The sequence below is a fragment of the Prionailurus bengalensis genome, chromosome D2 (genome assembly GCF_016509475.1).
Source record: "Prionailurus bengalensis isolate Pbe53 chromosome D2, Fcat_Pben_1.1_paternal_pri, whole genome shotgun sequence".
Lineage (NCBI taxonomy): Eukaryota > Metazoa > Chordata > Mammalia > Carnivora > Felidae > Prionailurus > Prionailurus bengalensis.
This window is the reverse complement of record NC_057351.1, coordinates 54,272,783-54,294,820: the sequence shown is the minus strand read 5'-3', so window position 1 is coordinate 54,294,820 and position 22,038 is coordinate 54,272,783. Positions and strand designations below refer to the sequence as shown.

The window sequence follows — 22,038 nt, the reverse complement described above, 5'->3', positions numbered from 1 at the left end:
AGTTCAGCCTAACACTCATTTATTGAGTGCTTTCTGTGTACCAGGTGGGTAGAGGAAATGTTGCTGTGTTCAAACGAAAGCTTTCACCTGCCTTCTGACCTCGTTCAACTGATTTAAGGGGCTGTAGCCATTTTCTGGTGATTCAGAGCCTGTATTTCCTTGTAGATGTGATGCCACTTAATACTTTCCCAAAGGTACAGGCTTCGTAGATAGAGGGCCCTTGAATTCCAACTGGGCTTCTTAGGCAGACCATGTAACCTCTCTGAGACGCAGCCCCCATCTCTCAGGTGTGCATAATACACCTAAATGACCTACCTCACCAGCAGGCTATTCAGAGAATGCGCTGAGGTGTGCAAATAGCACCCAGCACAGCACCTGGCCTCTGGCAGGTGCTCAGTGAATGCCAGTTATTCCTGATTTCACTGCCCATGAGGACTCCATACCCATCACTTCTGACTACTGGGGCCTCCAGAAGAGCAGAAGCATGCAGATAAACATTGTGGAGAAGATTTTGCTGTGACTTATGGTAGACTTCTTTCTTTCCAGCATTGTGGCTTCAGTCCTGCCAACCAGCACCATTCATCACCTTCCTGGTGGAGTGGTGGCCTCTTCATGGAATGATTGGTTGGGCTCCCTTGACCAACACAGTAGTCCAAGCATACTAACTCTTCCAACTTGTGTTCTCAGGAGATCTCCCCATATACTCACGAGGCCTGTATCTAAGGTGCAGGGGGAATAAAGGGATGCATTGTTCTCTATTTAGATGATATCAGAGGGATGGTATTAATCCTGACACATTCACAGCTGGATGGGAAGAAAATCTCTATCATGAAGGTGGCTGTTTGCCACCTAGCTAAACTTGCCCGCGGCCCACAGAAAATTGGCTCAGGAGTCTGGAGTCCTCTCCTGGTGCCCATGATTACTCCTCTGGTTTCTTATTACAGGTCCAGCATCCAGGCCTTTGAAGACTAAAACGTCGGGAGCATTCTGGCTAGGCTCCTTTTCCAAAAATGATTATGTAGGGTTTCTCAGTACTGCATTTTTTGGTGAACAGTGGGGTAACCAAGTTGAGGCATCTCAGACATGAAGAGTTTTTCTGATTCAACCTGCATCCTTCACCCCCACTTACATAAATAGCAAGCACTAAAGATCTATCTCTACATTATTTCCAATTAACGCTTAACTTCCATCATGTGGGGAAACGTAATTAAACTGTTTATCTTAATTGTAGATTCACATGCAGTTATAGGAAATAATAGAGGTCCTCTATACCCTTTACCCAGTCCCCTTCAGTGGTACCACCTTGAAAACTATAGCACAGTATCAAAACTGAAATGTTGGCATTGATACGGGCAAGAGAGAGGGTTTCCATCACCACAGGGATCTCTCATGTCACCTCTTATGGCCACACCCAACTCCTCCCACCCTCCTTAACCTCTGGTAACCCCCTAATCTGCTATCTGCTATTTATATTTCTGTTATTTCAAGAACGTTATATTGATGGAATCATACAAGATGTGACTTTTTGGAATTGGCTTTTGTTTTTTTTTTTTTTTTAACTTAGCATCGTTCACTGGAGATTTATTTGATTTATTCAGGTTGTACCAATAGTAACTTTTTTCCTGTTCTAAGGATTTTTTTTTTCGTTGTAGTAAAAATACTTAAAATATACCATCTTATGGGCACCTGGCTGGCTCAGTCTTGATCTCAGGGTTGTGAGTTCAAGCCCATGTTGGGTATAGAGATTACTTAAAAATAAATCTTAAAAAAAATAAATAAATAAAATCTATCTTAACCATTTTTTAAGTGTATAGGACTGGTAACTATATGCACATCTTTGTGCAACAGATCTCTAGAACTTTTTCCTGCAAAACAAATTCTGTATCCATTGAACAACTCTGCTCTTCCCTTCCTGCACTGTTTCTAAGAGTATTTTAGGTACCTCATATAAGTAGAATTACGCAGCTGTCTGTTGTATTGTGACTGGTTTATGTCACTCAGCAGAATGTCATCAAGATTCATCCATGTTGCAGCATGTGACAGGTTTGTTTTTTTTTTTTTTTTTAAGGCTCAGTAATCTTGCACCGTCTGTCTGTACCACACTTTGATTATCCACTCATCTGTCAATGGGCATTTATGTTGCTTCCACCCCTCAGCTATTGTGAATAATGTTGCAATGACCGTGAGTGTGCAAATATCGTTTTGAGATCCTGATTTTAATTCTTTTGGCTAGATACCCAAAAACAGGATTTCTGGGTCATATGGTAATTTTCTTTTTTATTTTTTGAGGAACCTCCATAGCGTTTTCCATAGCACTGTGCTATTTTGCATTCTCACCAACAGTGCACAGGGTTCCAGTTTCTCCATCCTTACCAACATTTGTGGTTCTTTTGGGTTTTGGTTTTTGGTTTTGTTTGGATGGTTGTTTTTTTTGTTTTTGTGTGTGTGTGTTTTTTGGTAGCAGCTATTCTATAACTTTTCATATTGTTGCTGGCCAGTGTGTATCTTCTTGGAGAAATGTGTATTCACACCCTTTGCTCATTTTAAAAATCAGGTTATTTGGGTTTTTTTGTCATGGAGTTGTAGGAGTCCTTTACATACTTTGGATATTAACCCCTTATCAAATATATGGTTTGCAAATATTTTTCCCATTCCATAGATTGCCTCTTCACTCTGTTAATTGTTTCTTTTGCTGTTTAGAAGTTTGTTTTTAAAAAGTTTAAATACTCCCACTTGTCTAATTTTGATTTTGTTGCCCATGCCTTTGGTGTTAATTCAAGAAATCATTTCCCAGACTAATGTCAGAAAGCTTTACCTCTATGTATTCTTCTAGGATTTTTATGATTTTAAGCCTTACATTAAGTCTTTAGTCAATTTTTTAGCTGATTTATTTATGGTGAGATAAAGGTCCATTTTCATTCTTTTATATACAGATACCCAGTTTTCTCAAACCATTTATTGAAGAGACAATCCTTTCTGCATTGTGTATTCTTGGCATCCTTATCAAAGATCATTTTTACCGTATTTGCCAGGGTTTTTTTCTGGGCTCTGTATTTTCTTCCATTGATCTGTATGTCTATCTTTATGCAAGTACCACACTGTTATGGTTGCTGTAGCTTTTATATTATGTTTTGACATCAGGAAATGTGATACCTCTGGTTTTGCTTTACTTTCTCAAGATTGTGTTGGCTGTTTGGGGTCCCGTTAAGATTTCATATGAATTTTAGGATGCTTTTTTCTATTTCTGCAAAAAAAATAAAAGCCGTCGAATTTTTGGTAGGGCTTGCACTGAATCTGTACATTGCTTTCAGTAACGTGGACATTTAAAAATTTTTAAAAGTAATCTCTACACCCAATGTGGGGCTCAAATTTACAACCCCAAGATTAAGAGTCACATGCTCTACTGACTAAGCCAGCTGGGTGCCTCTGGACGTTTTAACATTATTAATCCTTCCAGTCCATAAACATGGATATCTTTCCATTTATTTGTGTCCTCTTTGATTTTTTTCATCAGTGTTTTATAGTTTTCAGTGTACAAGTCTTCATCTCTTTAGTTAAGTTTATTCTCAAAGATTTTATTCTTTTGATGCTATTGTAAATGGGATTGTTTTTTAATTTTCTTTGTGGATTGTTCATTGTCAGTGTATAGAAACACAATTGATTTTTGTGTGTTGATTTTGTGTCCTGCAGCTTTGCTGAATTCCTTCATTCTGACAATGTTTCAATGTTTTTATTTGTGGAAATAAAAATTTTTTTATTGTGGAAAATCTTTAAGATTTTCTACATATAAGATCATTTATAAACAGATAAGTTTACTCTTACTTTCCAATTTGAATAATTTTTATTCCTTTTCTTGCCTAATTGCTTAGGCTAAGACTTCTAGTACTATGTTGAATAGAAGTGGTAAGAGTAGATATTGGGGCATCTTGGGTGCCTCAGTTTGTTGAGGAACCAACCAGCTCAGGTCATGATCTCACAGTTCATGGGTTCAAGCCCCATGTCGGGCTCTGTGCTGACAGCTCAGAGCTTAGTGCCTGCTTTGGATTCTGTGTCTCCCTCTGTCTCTGTTCCTCCCCTATTGGTGCTCTCTCTTTTTCTCTCAAAAATAAATAAACATTTTAAAAAATTTAAAAAAGAAGAGTAGATATCCTTGTCTTATTCCTGATCTTAGAGGAAAAACTTTCAATTTTTTACCAGTTAAGTATGATGTTAGCTGTGGTCTTGTCATACGTGGCTTTTATTATGTTGAAGTAATTTCTTTCTATTTCTGATTTGCTTAGTGTTTTTATCATGAAAATATGTTGAGTTTTATCAATTTTTTTTTTAACTATTGAGATGCTCTTGTGGTTTCTGTCTTCTGTTCCATTAATGAAGTGTATTAGATTGATTTTTTTTAACAAGACTTTTTTTTCTTTTAAGTTTATTTACTTATTTAGAGAGAGAGAGAGGGAGGGAGGGTGCAAGAGGGGTCGGGGCACAGAGAGAGAGAGAATCCCAAGCAGGCTCCGCACTGTCAGCGCAGAGCCCAAACTCACAAATCGGGAGATCATGACCTGAGCCGAAACCAAGAGTCAGACGCTTAATCAACTGAGCCACCTAGGTGCCCCTACATTGATTGATTTTTGTATGTTGAGTCATCTTTGCATTCTAGAAATAAATCCAACTTAGTCATGGCGTATAGTCATTTTAACATGCTGTTGAATTCCATTTACTGAGGATTTTGCATCAATGCTCATTGAGAATAATGGTCTGTAGTTTTATTTTTCTGTGGTACCTTTGTCTGGTTTTGGTTTCAGGGTAATGCTGGCCTCATAGAATGAGTTTGGAAGTGTTCCCTCCTCTTGAGTTATTTGGAATTGGTGTCAATTCTTCTTTAACTGTTTGGTAGATTTCTCCAATGAAGCCATCTAGTCCTGAGTTTTTTGTTGTTGAGAGATTTTTGATTACTGAGTCAACCTTGTTATTTTATTATAGGTCTGTCCAGGTTTTTTCCTTTCATGACTCCATCTTGTTAGGTTGTATGTTTCTAGGAGTTATCTGTTTCTTCTAGCTTATCCAGTTTGTGCATATTGTTCATAAAGATCTCTTAAGATCCTTTTTATTTCTGTCCTATTCATTGTAATGCCTCTTCTTTCATTTCTGATTTTTTTGTTATTTTGGTCTTCCCTCTTTTTCTTAGTCTAGCTAAAAGTTTGTCAATTTTGTTGTTTATTTTTTTTAATTTATTTTTTAATGTTTATTTTTGAGAGACAGTGTGAGTGGGAGAGGGGCAGAGAGAGACAGACAGAATCTGAAGCAGGCTCCAGGCTCTAAGCTGTCATCACAGAGCCCAATGCTGGGCTCAAACCCACAAACCAAGACATCATGACATGAGCTGAAGTTGGACACTCAGCCTACTGAGCCACCAAGGCACCCCTAATTTTTTTTTTAAGTTTATTTATTTTTGAGAGAGAGAGACAGAGTGCAAGTGGGGGAGGGGCAGAGGGTGAAGGAGACAGAATCTGAAACAGGCTCCAGGCTCTGAGCTGTCAGCACTCACAAACTGTGAGATTGTGACCTGAGCCGAAGTTGGATGCTTAACTGAGCCACCCAGGTGCCCCAATTTTGTTGATCTTAAAACAAAACAAAACAAAACAAAAAAACACAAACTCTTAGTTTTGTTGATGGTTTTCCATTGTTTTTCTCTCCACTATTTTGTTTATTTGTGCTTTGCTCTTTATTATTTCCTTCCTTCTGCTAACTTTGGCTTTAGTTCTTTTCTTCTCCCTTGAGATATAAAGTTTGCTTACTTGAGATCTCTCTTCTTTTTTTAATTAGGTATTTATAGCTATAAAGTCCCTTCTCAGCTTACCACATCCCATAAGTTTTGATATGTTATTTTTTCATTTTCTTTTTTTAAGATGTACTTTTATTATTTATTTATTTATATTTTTTGCTGATTTTTTAAAAAAGTTTATCCATTTTGAAAGAGAGTAAGCGGATTGGGGCAGAAAGAAAGGGGGACAGAGGATCCAAAGCAGGCTCTGTGCTGACAGCAGAGAACATGATGCAGGCCTCGAACTCACAAATTTGTGAGATTATGACCTGAGCTGAAGTCTGACTCTTAACCGACTGAACCACCCAAGCGCCCCATGTTTTCCATTTTCATTTGTCTCAATATTTTCTAATTTCCCTTGTGATTTCTTCTTTGTCCCATTGGTTATTCAGGAGTGTATTGTTTAATTTCCACATATTTGTAAATGTTCCGGTTTTCCTTCTGCTCTTGATTTCTTGTTTCGTTCCATCATGGTCAGAAAAGATACTTGATGATTTTAGTCTTACTAAATTTAAGACTTTAAGTTTTTTCTCATGCTTTGTGGCCTAACACAAGTTCTGTCTTGGAGAATATTCCATGTGCACTTGAGCGGAATGCGTATTCTGCTGTTGTTGGATGGAGTGTTTTATAGTCTGTCACAGTCCAGTCTGCAGTGTGATTCAAAACCTGTGTCTCCTTATTGACCTTCTGTCTGATCACTGTATCCTAATTTGTCTTTATTCCGTGGTACAGATGGACCACAGTTTAACCATTCACCCAGTGAAGCTGCTATAAATAAAGCTGCTATAAATATTTTTTTATGTTTTTACTTATTTTTGAGAGAGACAGAGTGTAGGCAGTGGAGGGGCAGAGAGAGAGAGGGAGACCCAGAATCTGAGGCAGGGCCTAGGTCCTGAGCTGTCAGTACAGATCCCAGCGTGGGGCTCAAACTCACAAACCGCGAGATCATGACCTGAGCCAAAGTCAGACGTTCAACTGACTAAGCCACCCAGGCGCCCCCAAAGCTACTGTAAACATTTGTGAACAGGTTTTTGGGCAACCATAAATTTTTAGCTCTTTGGGAGAAATGCCCAGGAGTGCAGTTGCTGGATCATAAGGTAGTTACATGTTTAATTTTATAGAAACTGCTAAACTGTTTTTTGTACAGTGTACCATTTTACATTCCTACTCACGATGTCTGAATAATCAAGTTTCTCCATATCCTCTCTAACTTTAGGTATTGTCACTATTTTTTATTTTAGCCATTCTCATAGGTGTGTAGTAATATCTCATTCTGCTTGTAATTTGCACTTTCCTCATGCAAAGGATGTCAGACATCTTTTCATGGCCTTATTTGCCATCAGTATACTCTCCGGTCCTTTTTTCAATATCCAGTTTCAGATCCCACCCTATTTCTCAGCCGTGGTTGCTTTTTCAGAAGCTGCCATCCTCTAGGGAAGAGGGACAGTGCGCCCAACGGGGCCAAAGAGCAAACATCAGAAGGACGGACAGTTTACCAATGCAGATGGATAGGTCTACGGGTCTGTGCGCAAGCAGGTTGTAACCTGTGGGTGACAGAGCTCTGTGCTACCCAGCCCGCCAGGCCACCTCCCAGCAGCGGCTCTCAGCAGTCTTTCTCAGCAAATCTAACCACTTTGTCTTTAGGGCTGAAGCCACTTCTCTAAGTGCAAGTGAGTTGTGCCAATGACATTTACTCCCTCATTGCCCACCCACCCTCCCACCCACTGTGTAATTCGTTCACGTTCCCTCTTAAAAAGAAAACAGGCATCTGGGTAATTATAGGGGTAATCCCCCCCAGGTTACCTCTCCCTTTCCTCTTTCTCTCCCTTTCCCAGTCAGCCTCCCGGTGGGGGGCAGGGGGCACTCGGGGTGCTCAGGTCCCCAGCTGGAAGCAGAGTCAGTCACATCAGTGAAGCTCAAAGATTGAGGGAAGGTCAAAACGGAAGTAGAAAGACGCATCAGCTGGTCACCTGCACTGGCTGCCGTGCAGGGAAGGGAAGCCAGCCACCGGCCCTGTCCACTGCTGCCGGTCCCTGCCTTTGTCTCTCTCCCTCCTGCCCACTGGGGACTGTGGAGCCTCTCATCCCCCAGGCAGGTGATGGGCCACCTTGAGGAGTGGTCTTGACCAAGGTAGGGGTAGAAGTCCAGTTTCCCCACTTTGCCTGTCTTGACACTGAGGTTACTCAGGCCTATTCCTTACTGCTGGACAGGAGTGAGACGTCTGGCTACCCACGTGCCCTCTGCTGCGACCACTGGAGTAAGTGGTGGCCTTGTTACTACTGGTTGGTTCTCAGAGTCCTCACTTTCTCCTAGGCTTTTCTCATTCCAGATGCATAGGATGAAAAAAGGCTCCCTACTGGGCCTTCTTTGATACCACCCCAGTGGATACTTGGGGTGCCTCATTACAGCCTGGCGAGTGTGTAAATCTAGACCTCCCACTGGCCTGGGGGGCACCTGGCCAGCTCAGTCCATAGAGCTTGTGACTCTTGATCTCAGGGTTATGAGTTCAAGTCCCACGTTGGGTATAGAGTTTACTTAAAAGAAGAGAGATGGGGGTGCCTGGGTGGCTCAGTCGATTAAGCGTCTGACTTCAGCTCAGGTCATGATCTCACGGTCCGTGAGTTCGAGCCCCGTGTCAGGCTCTGTGCTAACAGCTCAGGGCCTGGAGCCTGCTTTGGATTCTGTGTCTCCCTCCCTCTCTGACCCTCCCCTGTTCATGCTCTGTCTCTCTCTGTCTCAAAAAATAAATAAACATTAAAAAAAAATTTTTAAAAAAAAGAGATGATGGAGCAGCTAAAGATTTCGATGTGATCTCAGTGGCCTTTGAAGGCCACTCAGGCCACCCTTTGGAGATGGACCATTAAGAAATGAAGGGGGCACTTGGGTGGCTCAGTCAGTTAAGCATCTGACTTCGGCTCAGGTCATGATCTCCCGTTTCTTGGGTTTGAGCCCTGCATCGGGTGCTGACAGCTCAGAGCCTAGAGCCTGCTTGGGATTCTGTGTCTCCCTCTCTCCCTGCCCCTCCCCCGCTCACACCCTGTCTCTCTCAAAAATAAACAAACATTAAAAAAAATCTAAGAAATGACTAATATAGGGGCACCTGGGTGGCTCAGTCGGTTGAGCATCCAGTTTCAGCTCAAGTCATGATCTCACAGTTTGTGGGTTCAAGCCCCACATTGGACACTCTGCTGGATGCTTCTTATAATTCAAGTAATGCCCCTTTTTGTCCCAAACTTTGTCTCACACACAGGCAGTTTTAGGGAGGAACCAAAGTTGACTTACTATGTGAGAAACTGGGCCATTAAGGTTTTATCAGCGTGGGAACTTTTTTCTTGTGGCCTCCTTACTTTAGTTGGGATTGATATACAGATTATCAAGTTGCTGCACTGGGGCTGGTTCAAGTTCTAAAAAGATTAAAGAGCCCCTTATGTCCCCACTCTGGTCACCTCATTATTTCCATCGAACGGACTTGCATCCCGCGGTCGCTGTGCTGATCCCTTCCTTCCCCAGAGACAGGGATCTGCTGTTCTCTGTCCTCCTTGACCTTCTGACCTTCACCCCCACTACTCTTGACTGGAGCAGGCCTAGGGGGTCACACAGGGGCAGCAGGCTTGGCCTCCAGAATCTTCCTCTGCTAGACAAACTTCTAGGGAGTTTCTTCTCATCCCAAGGACCACTGGCATCCTTGAACACCTGGCTATCACAGGGAGAGGGGTCCCAGGGTTGGGATCTAAAAGAGTGAGAAAAACTATGAAACGTTTAGATAACATGATAATAAAACGTCAAACATTTGATAGCAAGAGTAACTACTGTGACTAGGGGAGAAACCAGGACTAGGAAACCAAGTGTGTAACATAGGGTTAGTGCAACAGCGTTGAGTTTGTTTTTTAAAGGAGTCGAGTTTGATTAAAAGCTTGTATTTTGTTATTAAAATGGGAAAACTGGGTTCAGAAGAAAGTGGTTAATTTTCAGTGTCCACTCCCCCCCCCCCCCCCCCACCGACCCCACAACTACTTGTTCCCTGGTGACTCAGTCCCGTCTGTTACCTTTTTGTAACTGATTGCTGTAGAATTCGTCCTTCCATTTGTTACTACATATGAAAAATGAGAATATGCTTTTTTGGGCTCCATTTCTTATGTATGTTTTTGTCTTAGAATCAATTTTTTTTTTAACTGAGGATATTATTTTTGTTTTGTTTTTTTAAAGAAGATACTGATTTTTTAAAAATTCCTGTGTAGTTAAATATGATGTTATATTAATTTCAGGTATACAATATGTGATTCAACAAATCTGTACATGACTTAGTGATCATGATAAGTGTCCTCTTAATCCCCTTCACCTGTTTCACCCAATGCCCACCCCCTCCTACCCCCCGCTGGGAACCATTAGTTTTTTCTCTGTAGTTAAGAGGTTTTGGTTTGTCTCTTTTCTTCTTTGTTCGTTTGTTTTGTGGATGATATTTTTTTTTTACTTACATGTCTCAGTGCTTGAAATGAGGTAATGGATCGTGTTTTATAAATTGCCAAGTGGTAGAACAATCTAATCATTGCTTGAGAATAAACAGTAAATTGTTTTCCTTGTTTTTAATCACGGAAATAGTTTACAAGACTGTTTCTTGGAAGAGTAAGTGATGACCTTGTGGTTTGAGCTTTGTCATTTTTAACGTTCCCTTGGTGGCTTCCAGACATAACGACATACCCCAAAGAAGGGGAAGAATTCTCCCAAGAACATTCCATGGTCTGATCTCGATTTTAAAATAGTTCTAAGTGTAATAGGAAAAAACATTAAACATTCATCAAAAATAATGTAATATATTTATACAGGGCAAGCTCAGAACTCAAGACTCACAGAGAATCAGGCATACAACTCAGAGGTGGCCAGAGGAAGACAATGGCCCTTGGTTAAGACCACTTCTCACCATAAGTTAACTAACTTGGGTTTAAATTTTAAAACAAAAAACAAAAAAAAACCCAACTTCATGAAACTATTTAAAAAAAAAGACCACTCCTCAAGGTGGCCCATCACCTGCCTGGGGGATGGGAGGCTCCCACAGTCCCCAGTGGGCGGGAGGGAGAGAGACAAAGGCAGGGACCGGCAGCTGGTTTCCCTTCCCTGCACGGCAGCCAGTGCAGGTGACCAGCTGATGCGTCTTTCTACTTCCGTTTTGACCTTCCCTCAATCTTTGAGCTTCACTGATGTGACTGACTCTGCTTCCAGCTGGGGACCTGAGCACCCCGAGTGCCCCCTGCCCCCCACCGGGAGGCTGACTGGGAAAGGGAGAGAAAGAGGAGAGGGAGAGGTAACCTGGGGGGAATTACCCCTATAATTACCCAGATGCCTGTTTTCTTTTTAAGAGGGAACGTGAACGAATTACACAGTGGGTGGGAGGGTGGGTGGGCAATGAGGGAGCAAATGTCATTGGCACAACTCACTTGCACTTAGAGAAGTGGCTTCAGCCCTAAAGACAAAGTGGTTAGATTTGCTGAGAAAGACTGCTGAGAGCCGCTGCTGGGAGGTGGCCTGGCGGGCTGGGTAGCACAGAGCTCTGTCACCCACAGGTTACAACCTGCTTGCGCACAGACCCGTAGACCTATCCATCTGCATCGGTAAACTGTCCGTCCTTCTGATGTTTGCTCTTTGGCCCCGTTGGGCGCACTGTCCCTCTTCCCTAGAGGATGGCAGCTTCTGGAAAAGCAACTGAGCCTGAGAAACAAGGTTGATCTGGGCCCAGGAGGCTGGGCTGCCATTTCCCTGGCACACCCCTGGGAGGTCCTCCACCCTGTAGGGTACCCTGTGACCCCATAGGAGCAGAGAGGGTGCAGCAAATTGATCCCTTTGGCAATTGCCCTTCACTTCCCTCACACCGGCTGAGCCCTGGCCCTGTGCCATGCACTGATGAGGGTCAAGAACGTACTGGTGAGGGGCGCCTGGGTGGCGCAGTCTGTTAAGCGTCCGACTTCAGCCAGGTCACGATCTCGCGGTCTGTGAGTTCGAGCCCCGCGTCGGGCTCTGGGCTGATGGCTCGGAGCCTGGAGCCTGTTTCCGATTCTGTGTCTCCCTCTCTCTCTGCCCCTCCCCCGTTCATGCTCTGTCTCTCTCTGTCCCCAAAATAAATAAACGTTGAAAAAAAAATTTAAAAAAAAACGTACTGGTGAACAAGACCGACCAACGCCCTGTCCTCATGGGGCTCACTGTCTAGGGGGAGAGGGACAATAAGGAAACAGATGCACGTAGGATTCATAGGACGAGGGTGAGAAACAACGTGGGGGAAGATGCCGTAGAGGGAAGAGGGTGACCGCGGGGGTGGGCGGGTTGTTTTCAGCTGGGGACCGGGAGCCCTCTCTGAGGAGGGACATCTGAGCAGAGACAGGAGGGAAACATGGCAGCCATGTGGCGATCTGGAGGGAGAGCACTCCAGGCACCGGGAGCAGTAAGTGCAGAGGGTCTAAGGCTGCCGTGTTCTGGAAACAGCGTGGAGGCTGGTGTGACTAGAGCCGAGCGAGCAAGGGGTGGCAGGCCGTGTGCTTGCAGAGGGGAGCAGATCACATCCTCCGGGCCTTTCAACTTTACGTAATAAATGTTTATGCCAAAGAAGATGAATTTGATTAAACTTGTATTTTGTTATTAGAACTGTAAATATTTGGTTCTAAGTCAGATGAGACACTTGGAGCCACATCACAACACCATGCAGTTCTTGTGTTTAATACATCACGTGGCCTCTGTTTGGAAACAAGACTGTCCCAGGCAGAGGATGGCAGTGCAGGGGCCAGTGATGAGGGTGGTCCATGGTGCCGGTCGGTGGCGGTGGCTTGGACACGCGGCGGAGGTGGGGGGTGCTGAGGACGGGGGTCGGGACAGACTTTGCAGGTAGAGCTGACTAGGGTCTCCCTCCCTGTTACCCCTTCTGACACCAGGCAGCAGAGACTCCTCCCTGGACAGGCCTTGGGGGGAAGCAGCCCCAGCTCGACCTGTCCTGTCCCAGGGAGCTGTCCTGTCCTGGGGAGCCATCCTATCCTGTCCCGGGGAGGCATCCTGTCCCAGGGAGCCATCCTTTCCTGCCCTGGGGAACCGAGCTCAGGCCTCAGCCCCTCCCTCACATTGGAACAGCACTTTATTGAGAAGAATTTATGAGGCCTGTACTGAGGGGACCCAGCTGAGCTTTTGGTGGTCAGGTTGTGGTTGACATTTTTTCTCCTCTAAATTTTCTTCAGACATAATGTTGTTTATGTAATTAAGAAAGAAGCAGAACTTTCCCATTCCATGGGATTAGGCCAAATAGTAATTGAATTACTGAAACTCTTTGAGAAGGTAGCCTCTTACTGCCTTGAAGCAGTACCAGCTCTGACTGTAGACACCTCATACTACTGGTGGGACGTCTGCGGCTGAGTTAAGAGAGGGCTTTGTCCAATGGGATCCTTTCTATCTACCCTTTGATTCAGGGGTGTCTTCACTTGGAAAGGGGTGCCTCGTGATTTTTTTCTAACTTCTGACATGTCCTAATGAATTTCCAAACATTCTTTACAGCTTAGACCATTCTCAGCCTCCAAGCGGACTCGTCATTGACAAAGAATCTGAAGTTTACAAGATGCTCCAAGAGAAACAGGAGTTAAATGAGCCCCCCAAGCAGTCCACCTCATTCCTGGTTTTGCAGGAAATCCTGGAGTCTGAGGAGAAAGGTAATCAACCCTGAGTGCATGCGTGTGCTCAGAGGCTCTTGGGCAAGGCCTGGGTGAGGGTCCATCGTGGCTGAAACAAAGGGACTACAGTCTTGAGTGGGTGAAAGGGGCATGGTGTGCTTTGGAAAGCATGGCTTTTAAATGCCGAGGGGCGCCTGGGTGGCTCATTCGGTTGAGCGTCCAACTCTTGGTTCCAGCTTAGGTCATGATCTCACAGTTCATCGGTTCGAGCCCCACCTTGGACTCTGTGCTGATAGTGCAGAGCCTGCTTGGGATTTCTCTTTCCTCCCACCCTGCCCCTCCCCGGCTTGCTCTCGCTCTCTCAAAAAATAAACATTAAAAAATTAATTTAAAAAAATGCTAAAAGCTCTGAGAGAGGGGTCCCTGGGTGGCTTAGTTGGTTGAGCGTCCGACTTCGTCTCGGGTCATGATCTCGCGGTTCGCGAGTTCAAGCCCCGTGTCAGGCTCTGTGCTGACAGCTCGGAGCCTGGAGCCTGCTTTGGATTCTGTGTCTCCCTCTCTCTCTGCCCCTCCCCCACTTGCAGTCTGTCTCTCTGTCTCTCAATGATAAAAAAACATTTATAAATAAATAAATAAATAAAATAAATAAATAAATGCTCTGAGAGAGAGAGAGAGAGAGAGAGAGAATGCATGGGCTCCCAAGCACACCTGGCCAGGTGTTCTCTGTCACATGAGCTTTAGGAGGCTGACGTCAGGGTGAGCTTGACTGTTGTGGGAACCTGTTCTTTCCCTTGGCCATTTGTTGGGCTTGAGCCCATGCTGCTGCGGTGGCTGACACACGTGACTGGGTGAAGGCCGTGGGCCATGACAAGCAGAATGAAAAGGAAGCAGCAACATGGAGCTGGGTGCTGGGCTTTTACTCTGGGCGGTGCATTTGTTCTTGCTTTAGGATAGGTGGACTCCCGAGAGCCAGAGAGCCCCGGTTTGGCCCCATCCTCCCCGCGTGACCTTAGACAAGTCTCCGAACCTTTCCAGGCCTGTTTTCTCATCTGTCAGTCGGGGACAGAAGCCCTCTCGTCTAAGGCTGGTGTGAGGATCCAATGTTATAAACCGCACAGACACCTGCTACATGACCGGCATGCAGTGTGTGCTTGGTGCCCATGATTCTGTTTGCAAACTTCATCAGCAGGTGCCAGGCCAGCCTTAGCTTGTCCAGGGAGCGAACTCTGATGCCTGAGGACCCAGGGCCACCTGTGTGGCTCTGCAGGCCTCGGGAGACAGCCTTTGCATTGCAGACGTCATAGACTGTGTATACAGACAGCTCAAGCAGATAGGACTAAAGCTATCTTTAACAATTACAGTCTATTATGAGAAGGCTTGGACAGATGGTGTCGCTGGCAAACGGGTGCCTTTTCTTCTATCTCACGAAGGTGACCTGGCAGCCACAGCCCCTGCCCCGCCCACCTCCCTGGTGGTTATTCACAAGCACTTCCTGATTCTCCTGTCAGCCTAGCCATGAATGACTTTTCCGGAGGCTTGGGTTTTGCACCCCTTCCTGATCTCTGTGCTGCCCAGCCCCCCACACTCTGTCTCCCCTGCTTTCCCTGAGGCTCAGATGTCGCTGGAGCCCTGCTTTCCGTTGGTCTCTCTTCTTCTCCCCCAACCCCCACCCCATGTGTCCACCTGTGAAGAGAGAGTTGGTGATGCTGATGGTGAAACTGGCTTTACCGGCCCGAGGGAACACTTGCCTGTTCAGAGCTGAGCACCCTCTGTAAGAGTAACTTCCCTCCCCCAGGACCCCCAGCCCCAAACGCAGGTGTGGCTTCTTGGGAGTCCTGCCTGAGCTGAAAGTTCCCTACTGAACAAACCCAAACCCAGGCTTCCTCCCCATTTGGGTGGGTTCTTTCCCGAAATTGGTAATTTACAAGCACAGGAAGTTAGGGGGAAAGTTCTCCTATTATGCTAAAAGGATATTGTTTTACCAGCAGTTTCCCCCTTTGCCTGTAGTACCTGTGCATTTTGGAAGGAATGAGTCATATTCTGTATTAAGTTCCAGGATTAGGGCCAACTGACAAGTGACTTGGGGACCAACCCTAGAGAATGACAGTTTTGTCAAAACATGAGAAACCACAATTTATTCTACTCTCTGAGTAAGTGGGTGCAAACCCCTTCAGTTAAGAGAGGAAAAGTTAGTCCATTCCAGCCCAGACAAAGACCTAGACACTGCAGAACTCATCTAGTCAAACGCCCCCATGTCCCAGAGAAGGACCTAAAGCCCAGGCTCACTCCTGATGTGTCAGCTCCATTGCTCATCATGATCTGGACTCCTTCCATGCAGTGGCTTCCATTCTCAAGGTTACCTCATGGCCCTAGTTGGCAGCTGGTGCTCCAGCCGGCACACCCACATCCAGGCACCATGGAGGAAGAAGGGCTAAGTGGAGGCTCCTCCTTTCAGACAAGCCAGCTTTTTCTTTTCCAGAAGTCCCACACTAGTATTCCATTTAATTTGACCAGAATTTAGTCACATGACCACATCTCGTAGCAGGAGAATCAGAATTATAGTTCTTTCCTTCCTGCTATGGTTATTGTTTTGCCTCAAAGAAAATAAAAATTCAGTCTCTCCCATATCTCTTAATTATGTACTTGAATTAAATTTTCACTGAACGAAACACCATAAGTTCTAATTCATACATCCACTGCATTCAGAAGACTCTCGGGAGGGAGCTCAAATGCCATCTTTTATCTGAGATGAAATGGTCAGAGCTCAGGGAAGTGAGGGCTACTCTCATTCAAGAAGGCTTGGGGTTCAGAAAGCAATGCCGCCCTACCAGCACTGGCGTCCAGGCCCTGCCTGTGACCCGCCTTGAGACCACAGGCAGGTTGTCCATCTCTCCAAGCCCTGGTTTCTGCACATGTCCAGGGAGGCTGATAATGGCTACTTCACAGATGGTCTAAAGCGTCAAGGGAAATGGTGCATGTCAGGTGCCAGGCCCTCCATCAGTGAGGCCCGCGTGGGAGGCTTGGCTGCGGTAGGGTTTGGTGATAAGCCTCCAAAAGATTCGCTGTGGGTCTTCTCATTTTGGGTGAAATTCAGCCTCTGAAGTATGAGAAAGGGTCCTGGGTTTCTCAGACTTCATCTTGCCCTGGATCAGATTCCAAATTTGCAGGGAGAAGGAGGATTTCCTTTTTTTTTTTTTTTTTTAAACTGTGAACTGCAGCTAACACAAGATGTACTGTCTGAACCATATTGAAGTGTACACGGTGCCATTAGCTGCATCCATCCTGTTGGGTTGCCATCAGCACCACCCATCCACAGAAGCCCATCTTGTAAAACTGAAGCTTGGAACCCGTTCCGCGCTGCCTCCTCATCGCCCCCTCCCCCGGCCTTTGGACACCACCATTGTACCTTCTGTTTGCATGAGTCTGGCTACTTCAGGCACTTCCTATCAGTGGAATCCTACAGTATTTGTCTTTTGTGACTGGCTTCTCTCACTTACCATAATGTCCTCAGGGTTCACGTGTGTTGTAGCGGGTGTCAGCATTTCCTTCCTTTTTAAGGCTGAGCTTTCTACGATATGTATGCAGCGAATCTTGTTTATCATCCATCTGTCCACTTAAGAGGACTTGAAATGAGAGGAGACTTGGAAGGAGGCATCAAGGACTGAGAAAGTACAGTGGGCACCAGAGGCTTCAAGATGAGAAAGCTGGAGATTGGCTCAGGAAGTGTCCAGGTGCTAGGTTAAGGACCATGAATTTGGTTCTTTGGAAATGTGGAGCCATGGAAGGTGGTTGAGCAGTGAAGTGGATAGAAAAAAAAGCTGTGCTTTTATTCAACCCATTTTCACTTTTTTTCCAGAAAGCTTGGACAATGCCAGTTTCACTGGAAGAAGAGAAATTTGGAAATTTTTATAGGTTACCAGAGTCCAAAGGGAGCTAATATTTTTACCGTAAGCTAGTTGAAAAAGACAAAGTGAAATTTCTTTGAGTTTGCAGTGCTGGCTGTTTAAGTGAGAGAAGAAGATGGAGCCAGCAGATGGTGCTGCAGGGTTGAACAACCCTGAAGGCTGGCTCTGTCCAGCACACAGCTGCCTCTCCTCCCCCTGTGCTGTTTCCTCCCTTTGCCCCTCCCTCCCTCCTTTCCTCCCTCCCCCCAACTTCCTTCATTTTATTAAGTTCTCTCTATACCCAACCTGGGGCTCGAACTCATGACCTTGACATCAAGAGTCCCATGTTCTACTGACCGAGTCAGCAGATGGAATGCATTATGTGAAAAACAGCCCCATCATGTGAGACCATGACCTCACTGAACTGGTTCCCTGGGCACAGTTTCCCTTCCAAGCCATTGGGGTGCACAGAGACACCGCATGTCCTTCCTTCACAGGGTAGGCGGAACCCCGGGTGGCTCTAGCAACAGGGGCCCGCAGATGAGGGAGAAGCCTCTTTGGGATGCTTAGAGGTATGAAGCTGGCCACCCAGGCCCTTCTGAGATCCCCAGAGGGAGCCAGGATTAGAGTGACAGGAGGGAGGCTTTGCCTTGGGTACAGAATTTAAGGGAGCACCACAAAAACTCAACAGCCAAGACAAAAATTATACTTTAATGCAATATTTTTTAAAATCACAATTAGTGCAGAAAGTATAATAAAGTCAGGACTGTGGCCAAGGAAGGAGGAAGGTTTGGAAAGGCAAAAGGGGGCTTTGGACTTAGGATAAGCAAAGTGCCAAAGGCCGCTAATGGGGCAGCACCAAGCCTTCCCGAAGCCTATTTGTAGAGCTTATGGCTGAAAACAGCGGAAACCCTGGAGCCTCCTAACATCTGCCCCTTCTCATGTGTTGCCAGATGGACGTCTGTGTCGATCAGTTCCCGGCACTGATGGGGTAACCCCGAGAGACCATGCCATCAACACCCATGATGGGGCCTTTAAGACAGGCTGCTTTCAAATATTCCCTCTTGCTGTTCTCTGTAAGGTGACAAAATATCCCAGGCTAGCTGTCAGGCTGCATCAGCCAGCAGTGGGCTGCAGCAGCCAATGCATTTCTTGTTCCTGTTACAGGAGGGCTGCTGGTTGGGCCCGGCCTGGCTCCAGGAGTCCTCCCATCCCAGAGCCCAGCAGGGGGAGGTGTCACTCTCTGGAGCTTGCCGTTTTTTAGGGCAGAGGTCGGAAGCTCCAGGGGACAGGACCAAACCACCCAAATGCACCTCATGCTTCCCCCAGAACAGGGCTCACATCTGCTCACATTTCCCTTGGCCGGAGTGAGTCATGTGACCAAACCTGAGGCCCATGGGGCAGGACATATACTCCACGGAGAGTGGGGTTTCTCGGTTTGGTGCTGTTGACATTTGGGGCCAGATAAATCCTTGTGGTGGGGCTGTTGTGTGCATTTTAGGACAGTTAGCAGCATCTCTGGCCTGGACCCATTGGATGCCAGAAGCACTGCCCTCCAGTTGTGATGAGCAAAACTGATCCCTAAGGGACAGAATCACCGCCCCCCCCCCCACCCCAGTAGAGATCTACTGACCTAGATGTATGGTAAGGGTAGGGAGGGTATAGATAATTATAAACAAAATAAACAGCCTACCATCCCAGCCAATTATAAATGCCCCGTACTTGAACTCCTCTCAATTTTTGGTTCAGAAGCACCAGTCAATATGTGGGGACTCATTTTCTAAAAGGACGAGAGAAACAGGGCCCTCATTTGTCAGCTCAGGATTGCCCAGCCTGGCTACAGCTATAGGATGACTCTTACCTCCTCACCTTACATGAGAACCATTTTTTTTTTTTTTTGCTCTTGTGTGGTTCTCAAAGTGTGGTTCCTGGACCAGCAGCAGCAGCAGTGAGCTTGTTAGAAATGCAAATTCTTAGGCCCTACCCCAGCCCTACTGACTTAGAAACTCGGCATGGGACTCAGCGAGCTGCATTTTAGTGAGTTCTCCAGATCACTCTGATGCACAGTAAAATTTGAGAAGAGCTGCTTTAGTCTGAAGAAGTGGGTTTTAACCAGGGACATATAGAGTAGGATCTCCTGGGGCCCCTGCACCTGGAGATGTTTGGTCAGCAGCTCTGGCTACGAACCTGGTCTGTGAATTTTAGGAAGTCTCTTCTGGTGCCTGGGATGTTCACAGATGCCTGGCGTTCAGAACCACTGGTGTAGAGATGTCTATGGCTTCTTGGGCCAAAACATGTCAGACTAGGGTGGGGACCAGCGAGCATTTTTCATGGCATTTCACCACTCACTTCTGCGTTTTTACTGAACCTCTGCTATTTGCCAAGCCCAAGGCTAGGCTCTGTGGAATCTTGCTAAGTATGTAAAACAGGGTCATGGTCCACTAATTTGCAGTCCAGTCACAGAGATGTGTAAATAGCTGACGAACGACAATACTGCCAGCCGAATATATGGCAATAATAGTAATATTAATAGCTTGCCATTGTTAATAGAAGCCACGATAGAGGGCTCTGAAGGCGTGATGAACTGGGCTGCAGTGAGGCACCCATCAACTGGGGGCTTCAATTATCCATCCAGGGGTGACTGCAGGGAGGTTGCTGTCTCTGCTCTGTAGCAGGTGGTTTTTATCTGGCTGCTTATAGATAGATGCTCTACTGGAAGGACTTTGTACCACTTGTGAGGTGGGTTTCTTTCTTTTTTTAAGTTTATTTGTTTTGAGAGAGAAAGCATGAGTAGGGAAGGGACAGAGAGAAAGGGAAAGAGAATCCCAAACAGGCTGCGCGCTGACAGCACAGAGCCTGACACAGGGCTCGAACCCACGAACTGTGAGCTCATGACCTGAACTGAGGCCAAGAGTCAGATGCTTAACCGATTGAGACACCCAGGCGCCCCCTTGTGATGTGGGTTTATTTTGGCATCTAAATACATTGTCTTTTGATTATCAGATAATGTTTTTATTTACTTATTCCAACTGTGTAAGTCATTTTTAAGTTCCCGTATCAGTATATGCATGCATTTAATCAAAATGAACTATCATTTGTTTCAGGGCTTTGTGCCATGTACTGTGGAAAGGCTTTGTATTTTTTAATTTTTTTGTACCACTGTGGAGGGAAAAATGATCTCCTGTTTTATAGAAAAGGAAATTGGGAGGCCAGAGAGATTAAGTAACTTGCCCAGGGTCACACAGCAGAGTCAGGTCTGTTTGATTGCAGTGCCCAGGAACTTGCTGGAACGTATGTATAAGTGACTCTGAAAGAACTAAATGAAACTTCTGCAGTCCCACCCTTCCTGGCCAACCCAAGTGTTTTCCTCCTTGTAGGGGACCCCAACAAGCCCTCAGGTTTCAGAAGTGTTAAGGCTCCGGTCACCAAAGTGGCTGCATCTATTGGAAACGCCCAGAAGTTGCCCATGTGTGACAAATGCGGCACCGGCATCGTGTGAGTACCTGCCTTCCCCAGGCGTGGGAGGCCCTGCAGATTGGGTAAAGCAAGAAAACGCGGCAGGTGCCGGACGTTGTGCATTTTGGGTGTGATGGGGAGAAAGTCCCGCCTGGAAAATGGAACAGAGAGGCCAAGGAGGCCTTGGTCCAGAGCCAGGTGTACAGGTTTCCCTTGGCCACGGACCCCTCACAGTGTGAACGTGTAAACCCAGGAAGGGCTGCTCTGTCGGAGCGGGAGGGTTTCAAGAGGAATGTCTGAGACCCCAGGAATGAGCAGCTGCTTTATGAGTGGAGGCCCGTTCTGAGGCCCTGACCCGCCCTCTGATGGGCCTCGGGGAAGGACGCCCCGGCCGCAGTGCCTCCTTCAGGTGCCTGTCACTAACGGAGCCCTGTCCTGCCTCCCTCCTGCAGCGGTGTGTTTGTGAAGCTGCGGGACCGTCACCGCCACCCTGAGTGCTACGTGTGCACTGACTGTGGCACCAACCTGAAACAGAAGGGCCACTTCTTTGTGGAGGATCAGATCTACTGTGAAAAGCACGCCCGGGAGCGGGTCACACCCCCTGAGGGCTACGACGTGGTCACCGTGTTCCCCAAGTGAACCGGCAGACCTGCACCTGTCGCGACTTGTCCTCTCTCTGCCCTGGCCCTCTCCTCCCCTCCGAGGTCTTGCCAACTTTGGTTTTATCCCTGCTCCTTAAACACCACGTCTGCCTGCCTCTGCTAACTGACTCGCTGGCCCTGTGACACCTGCTTGTACGATTAACAGGAGGTTGTTTCGTTCGGTGGCCCCCTTGCCAGCATCCCGGGGTCTTCTCTTCGCCTCGGTTCATCTCTGCCACAAATGGACATCAGCCAAATTGGAACCAAACCAAATTTAACATGTGTGACGTTGATTTTGTTTTTACTCAATAAATTTATAGACACCGAGGTGGTGTGGCGTTCTCTATCATTTGACCATGTGCTCTATTTCCTGTCTGAAGCCAGATGGGATTTCCGAGGCCTCTCTCCTCTTATTTTGGCCTTTCCCAAAACAAATCTCTGACATTTGCAGGCCTTTTGCCTCCAGGTGTGAGAAATTTGACATCTGAATGAGCCATACTCTCACCTTTCTTGGAAGCTTGCTCCAAATTCTCTTTCTCTGATGCTACTATAAGATCAACCTCGTTATGTTGTAATGAAATGATGTTTTCTTTTATATCTGGCTG

The 22,038-nt window shown here is 46.0% G+C and overlaps 1 protein-coding gene across 1 annotated transcript in view; it reads left to right on the top strand.

Annotated features, from left to right (window-relative positions):
- The window catches only part of PDLIM1 (PDZ and LIM domain 1), a 48,866-nt gene extending 27,106 nt beyond the window's left edge, over positions 1-21,760 (top strand). The window contains exons 5-7 of the mRNA XM_043597029.1: positions 13,340-13,491; positions 20,714-20,831; positions 21,245-21,760. Coding sequence (XP_043452964.1) covers positions 13,340-13,491; positions 20,714-20,831; positions 21,245-21,431 — 457 coding nt within the window. The 3' untranslated portion in view covers positions 21,432-21,760. The remainder of the gene's footprint in view (positions 1-13,339; positions 13,492-20,713; positions 20,832-21,244) is intronic.
- Positions 21,761-22,038: the final 278 nt, after the last annotated feature.